Source organism: Halyomorpha halys, unplaced genomic scaffold (genome assembly GCF_000696795.3).
Source record: "Halyomorpha halys isolate HHAL.00 unplaced genomic scaffold, Hhal_1.1 Scaffold22.1, whole genome shotgun sequence".
Classification (NCBI taxonomy): Eukaryota; Metazoa; Arthropoda; class Insecta; order Hemiptera; family Pentatomidae; genus Halyomorpha; species Halyomorpha halys.
This window is the reverse complement of record NW_027104816.1, coordinates 340,814-348,331: the sequence shown is the minus strand read 5'-3', so window position 1 is coordinate 348,331 and position 7,518 is coordinate 340,814. Positions and strand designations below refer to the sequence as shown.

General features: G+C 28.6%; 1 protein-coding gene across 2 annotated transcripts in view; it reads left to right on the top strand.

The window, feature by feature from the left end:
- The window catches only part of Taf1 (TATA-box binding protein associated factor 1), a 42,691-nt gene that overhangs the window by 8,084 nt on the left and 27,089 nt on the right, over positions 1 to 7,518 (top strand). For both annotated transcript variants that reach the window (XM_014422847.2, XM_014422854.2), the window contains exons 8-10: positions 1,597 to 1,731; positions 4,812 to 5,035; positions 5,114 to 5,234. In XM_014422847.2, the coding sequence (XP_014278333.1) occupies positions 1,597 to 1,731; positions 4,812 to 5,035; positions 5,114 to 5,234 (480 nt within the window). The remainder of the gene's footprint in view (positions 1 to 1,596; positions 1,732 to 4,811; positions 5,036 to 5,113; positions 5,235 to 7,518) is intronic.

The window sequence follows — 7,518 nt, the reverse complement described above, 5'->3', positions numbered from 1 at the left end:
AAAAAAAAAAAAATATATATATATATATACAGATATACAATGGGAAAAAGGTAGAATATGGAAAATGGGAAAAGAATAATGTAGGAAATATGAGAACGAGAAAGGAGATGCACGTTATGGCATAGAAGGTAGGCCTAAAACTGATTCATTTTTTGATTTTTAGAAGGCCCGCCAGAGTGGGCTACGGACAAAGGATTCACTAGTCGAAACGTCGGCATAAAATAAATAAATATGGTTTTATTTATTTATGTTGTTCTTTGCTGACCGCACTCCCGACAAACTTCTCCAATCATTAGTAATATATATGTTCAAAACAATTTTTTATTTTTTTAAACCCTTATTAAGTTTTTGAGATATAGGCTCATGAAGAAAATAAATTTCCTGACGCAACTTTTGATATCCGTACATGCGTTACCTAAACAATTTGATTTTCCCACACTTTGTCAAGATGCTAACTTAAAATGCAATTTAATTTTTTTATCAACTGCAATTTATAATTTGTTGTACTGTTTGTTCCTAAATGTGAAAAAGTTGTTATAAAGCTGCAGAGTATGGCTGATAATTTGATTTCAATATGTTACTTTCGCATTTTTTTTTTTTGGGCCAGGAAAATATTTCATGAAAGAATAATATGACTTGCTTTTTGCTAATCTATCAATAGCTTGCTGAGTAAATATCACACTGAAATACAGGTTATCTACCTTGTAAAAAACAACAATAATTATTTAAAGGGCCAAAAATCTCATATCAAGGGTAATTAAAAGCCCATAGATAGCTAATAACTTTTGATCCATATGAAGTATGTCTTAAACTATTACTAGAAAGTTTTGTCTTCTACAATTGCTTCGAAGTCCATGGTACATGGAATTCCACCCCAGAAATTGCTAGCAAGCGACAATCAATCCAAATTGGCCTCGTGATCGATTTGTTGGCCACCCCTGTTATATATAGTTAAAAACCAAGGATTTTAGAAAAAAAATTAACATATATAGTCATAGAAGGTAATGGAAAATGAAAACAACAAATAAGTAAAAAGACTTTTTAAACATGAGTTAAGATGTTATAATGGTCTATGAATGCACTGTGCATTTTTCTGTTTAATTATTAATAATCTAAAAATTAAAATCATGGAAAGAAAAAATAAAATTTAGGAAAAGAAAAAATATGTTACTAATGAAATATGTAACCATAATATTAGAATAAATATTATTCAATATTGATTCAAATTAAAAAACCGTAACCACCTGATCTTACCCGACGTCATGACCGCTTCGTTATCTTTTTCTAGACTGTTATACTCTTGCCAAAAAAAAAATATATTTGTTATTACAATCTCAAAAAATCCTAAACTAAAATATAAATTTTTATTGATCCAGAAAAATAAAAATTTTTTGTTCATAATTTTTACCTTCCTTGTTTAAATTTGTTTTCTTCAAAAATCCCTAAAATAACGAGCCCATTCAACACAACACAACGCAAAACTTGAGCTTTCCACACCAGATTTTTTTTTTTTTAATAGCAAAATTTAAATATTTATTAAATCAAAGTAGTCAAAACTACTTAACCATGTTAATGGAGTTTTGTTCGTTTTTATAGTTGAGAGAACAGGAAAGGATGGCTTCTGGTGGTGGAGACGTTTTCTTCATGAGGACTCCGGAAGATTTATCTGGCAAAGACGGGGATATTATTCTTTGTGAATTTATTGAAGAGCATCCTCCCCTCATTAACCAGGTAAAAATTGTTTTATATTTTCCATTTTTTATGTAGTTGATGAGAAAAGTTGAGATGTAAGAAAAGTAGTTTATTATTCTGGTACTAGGTCTCTTTGAAACAATAATAAGGTAATTTTAATTTTACAATAACATATTGGCCAAAACAATGTGGCTGCACTTAATTAAAACTTATATTAAAATTGTATATAAATAATTTTAGTTACAGAGAAAAAAAAAAACGAGGGAAGGGTTGGTACATATGTTTGAGGGAATGGAGTTCCAGTGAAAGGCAGCTCGGATAAAAAATGATTTATCAAACGTAGCAGTTCGGTGAGGTGGAGGATAGATGTCATAAACAGGACCTGGTAGTACGGGATTGGACTGAGAATTTGAATTCAAGTTTTCTGGGATGTAGGAGGGGCGTTGAATACTAATTACTTGGAATAGAAAGGAAGCTTGGAAGCACTGCCATCAGAAGGATTGATAGAGCCACTTCAGCTCGGCCTTTATCTGGGCAATGTGTGTATCTTTGGTGATCCTGAAAATAAATTTACTATGCAATTCAATAAGACATTTAACAGGTTGTTAATCTATTGGATAACCGTCCCCTATTCTAATAAGGCCTAGAAAAGTAGATATTAGACATATCACTGCTTTGCATTAATAGTAACTCATCTTATTTAAAAAATAAAAAATCATTAAAGTAGAGTAAATAGGCTAAAATATGACCCCTAATTGAGCTATTTATTTTTGATAGTTCCCGAGATATAGCTTTTTAAATGCAACATTTCATGAAAAAGGGACTGAAAAATCAGTAGTAAGTGAATTTATATTGAGAAAACTATAAATCGAAAACTATTTGACGTAAAGATGTCTCTTAGCACTTAAATTAAAGCTAGTTTAATGTACTAGTAGTTTATGGTGTTTATCTTCATAGGAGTCGTAGTTTTCATGATATTTGACAAAATAGATTCACAAAATGTTAATTTCTAGTTAGATAAAATTTTTAATTTTTGAAAAAAATATCTTAGGAACCATAAAACATACTCTCTATCAGCACTCAAAATAAAGGTAATTTAACTTATTATAAAGTAGTTTATTACACTTATATTTATTATCTTTGTAGGGGTAGTATTTTTTATGATATTTGCATAAGAATTTAAATATTGCACTTGACAAGTGTCTGAAAAATTATAAATTAATTTACTACTACATAAATTACTACTCCTATGACGATATAATATTCATAAACTACTTTAAAGTACATTAAACCAGCTTTAATTTGAGTGCTAAGAGACATCTGTATGTCGAATAGTTTTTGAGATATAGATTTCTCAAAATAAATTAACTAACTTCTTATTTTTCAGTGCATTTATTATGAAATGTTGCTTTTTAAAAAGCCATATCTCGGGAAATATTGAACATAAATAGCTCTATTAGGGCTCATATTTTAATAAATTACTCTACTTTAAATGATATAGGTTACTCTTAGGTTTTCTAGTGTTTTTGAAAATTTTTAAGATATGGAGCTCCAAAAGAAAAATTAATTTTTTTTAACGTTTTGAAACAGCCGCCATTTTGTATTTCCCTTACCTATACTTGGCAGACTCATCAATTTTGACTAGTAATAGTACATAGTTTTTATAAGAGTAATCAAACATAACGGTGAAATAACTGCCTTTTTTTCTTCCCAGCTCTTGAACTAAAAGAGATTGGCCACAAAGTAGCCTCAGTTTATGATACAATATACATTAAATACAAAATAACCTCACTCTATGATACAATATACATTAAATACAAAATAACCTCAGTTTATGATACAATATACATTAAATAAAAAATAACCTCAGTCTATGATACAATATACATTATATACAAAATAAAACAATACTTTTTTTTGTCAGATAGCCTCTGTTTAAGTAATACAATATGTCTAATTGATTTATTTTGATTCTAATTAAAATTTTGATGCAAAATTCTTCTTTTGACTTTTTAAAGTTAAGTATATTTTGATATAATTTATAGCAAGTTAATTAGTTATGAATGTTATAAGAAACTCAGTCGAAAATAAAGTAAATTTTTCTCTAGACCCAAGGTTTCTTTATTTAAACAACTCTTAACTATTAAATTTTTGATTGGTTAAAATTTAATTTTTATTTTCTGATTATTTCACTTCAAGCTCATGACTATGTCCAACCTCATAAACATAAGTATGAACTTTGTGTTCTCGAATAGAAAATATTTCGGATTTAACTACATTCTGTTTATGAAATTATTATTTATTAATTCTCTTTGGTTTTTTTATGCATCATTTATAATAGGGGTATTCATGATCTTCAGTCTAATATGTTGAATGGAAAAAGTTGTGTTAAATGAAAAAAATATTTCCTTTATTTAGCATGTTAGAACGATATAACATTTAAGATGGCAGAAAGTCTGTTAATAGGCCTGCTAACTGGAGAATGGTGCCACACAACAGACCAGCTGAGTTCTACACCATTTTGCCTGCTGTCGTTTTGATAGGTTAGTTGCTTATAGTTCGTGTTTGGTTTGAGTTGTTTTTGTTTTGAACCTTTTTTTTTTACTCTAATAAAGTAATGGGAAAAACCTAGGAGAGGAAATAAGCAAGAAATGAGGTGGAGGAAAGATGATGTGATAAAACTGTTAGAGATTTTATTATCTCATAAAGATTACAAGCTTACAAAACAAGTTGTTCTGAAAATTCGCTATGAGAACCTCTGCATTTAACATATAACATAGATTTTAAATTAGGCTGCTCACAATCCTATACTTTTAACATTTAGCATGTTGAAGCTTTTTACATTTAACACATTATGAATACCCCTAATATTTATCATTTTTTGGTATCACATAGAGTATTTTTTTAGACCTAAGTTAGACATTTTACTCATGGTTTTTATAGATTTTAAATTGGTACTTACATCTGTGAACTTGATCATTGATATATTTATATTATGAAAAATATATCTTCTTCTTCAGCGCCATCTGGATCTTGGTTTCTCATCAGAAAGAAGTGTATTAATTCTCTTTGTTTGTCAATGGGTATATTTTCATTAATGATTTTTTATCCTATTTCAGGTTGGAATGTGCACAAAAGTTAAAAACTATTATAAACGAAAAGCTGGTAAAGATCCAGGCCCGCAAGAATACAAATATGGTGAGGTGGCATATGCTCATACATCTCCTTTCTTGGGCGTATTACCTCCTGGAAAGTCAATTCAAGCTCTTGAAAACAACATGTACAGAGCACCAATATACGAACACAAAATACCAACTTCAGATTTTCTTATAATTAGAACTAGGTATTTTTAATGATTTAGTAATTTATTGTGCTATGTTTTATTTTATGGTTAATTAAATTACGTATGAAATTTTTAAAGGCAGCAGTACTATATTCGTGAGATTGATTCTTTATTCGTGACTGGTCAGCTTTGCCCTCTTTACGAAGTTCCCGGCCCTAACTCGAAGAGGGCTAATAATTTTGTGAGAGATTTCCTTCAGGTAATTATGTAGAATTTCATTATATTAATTTTCTTGTGCGAATTTTGTTGAAGTCACAATTTTTACAGTATACTATTTGGTGATAGTAGTGGTTGTCATTTCATAGTTATATTGGGCAAAAATTAGCTACAGTTGAAACTAATAGCTAATAGCTACAATTGCCATGGATACGATACTTATTCATGAATGAACCATTGATAAATAAATATCGCATCCACGACAATTTTAACTATTAGTTTCATAGCTGCCCAACTCTGATTATAATAATAATTAAGTCTAATGAACCTGAAGGTTTGATGCCGATACCAACAATCACTCTCTACATACATCCGTTCAGTGACGCCCATCCAAACCCAAATCTATTCAATCAAGCGTGATGCAATCTTCTCACCTACATTTTGGTCTACCCCTCCTACCTTCACCCACTGGTTCAGTATTTATTAACATTTTATGGATCCATTCGGTACTAAGCTCTACAACCTTACATCTTATTCGTCGTAATGCTATAACCTGAATTATATTTACGATGTGCTGTTCCCTCAATTCAGCGTTGTGAAGCCTTCTAAATTCACTAGTTAACTCACTTTTTTGGTCTGAATGTTTTATATAATAATTTATTTCCGAAAACCTTTAGGCAAAGTTCTTCCATTAGTGTAAGAGGCCATATTTCCCATCCGTAAAGAACAGTAGGAAGGATACAGTTTTTGGACATGATGCGTGAGCTAAGTAATTTTTGAAATTTGATTAATAACAAGTATTTAAGCTCACTTTTATTTCCTCATCAATTTCGTTTTTTTTCTGGTTACCATTGAACCTAAATACTTTAACCTCTCTATCTGTTCAAATGTATTTCCTCCTATATCTATATCACTGAAATTGCTCCCGCTACTACTGCTTACCATATATTTTTGTTTCATCCGTATTTATTTTGTGACTCAGTTCCTTACTAGAGTTTATCAAGATATATATATTTAGTTTTATTATTGTATCTCTTTTTTTTATGATTGTACCATGTATGTGTAATGTATATATGTCCAATTATAGATTGATAGGTATGCTGTGTGAGATAGCAACCTAATGTATTTAGGCAGCATAGATAAATAAATGAAGTATTTCTCTATCTACCTTGTCCTCATCCAATAATACCAAATCATCAGCATGGCCAAGCACCGGTATTTTACTACCTAAAGTTAAACTTTTTTCAGTATGCATCACATTTCTAATAACATATTCTAGTGCTAAGTTAAATAAGATAGGTGATAAAGTATCGTCTTTTTTTTTTTATTTGCGACTGAATTAATATTTTTTTCATATGCTGACCAATTACTATCATTTTTGGTGATGGTTATGTTCTTTTTGAATTTACAGTCAAATAAAAAGTATATATTTACTTTTTTTGCGTTCTGAATAGGCAATGGTAATATTTGTTTTGGACTATACACATGTTTAATACTTTATTTGAACTATTTCTATCTTTATATGGATATAACATTTATGAATTTTATGGTTTTCTTTAAAGCAGTAAATGAACTATTTAGTCGTAAAACATGGTAACTGAATTTTTTTTTTATAAATTGAAGTTTTAGAGATCAGAGGATTTTTTAAGGCTGATTTCATAAATTGTTAAAAGAATCTTGTGGAATTTTGTTTTGTTAAAAGAATAATGTTGGTAATAAGTTATGGTAATTGACTCCTGTTTGATCATAAAACATTGTAATTTTCAAACATTTTAACATCGTAAAAGTTTTCATTTTGCCATTTATCATATTTTATGCCTCAAATGAAGAAAAACCTAGAAATGTTTGAATAGAATAGAATATCTTATTTAGTAAAAGTTTATACCTTCTGTATGATAAAAAACTTTTTTTGTGTTTGTTCATTTTTAAAATAAAAAATGTTCAATTCTAAATTATTTATTTAGATTAAGAAAAACATAAAAAAAAAAAAATATATAAATAAATAAATAAATTGAGAAGAAAATTATTATAAAAATTACAGAAAATCTATGTAATGCCATAAACTACAAAATTAATAAAATACATGAGTTATTAGGAGTTGTTAAATAAGTTTAAGTTAGTAATATAAAAATTTTTATTTGACCATCAAGTATAATTCAAAATAAATCCCCTAGAGTGTGCCCAAACATTTTTCATTTTTAATTCAATACATGTGATAATGATAATTATGGTTGTTCAGTGAATGTTATTAATTAGTTTTTTATGATGTACAAAAGAAAAAAAAGATAAATACATTTAGTTTTATTGATTTTAACTAAATGAATAGA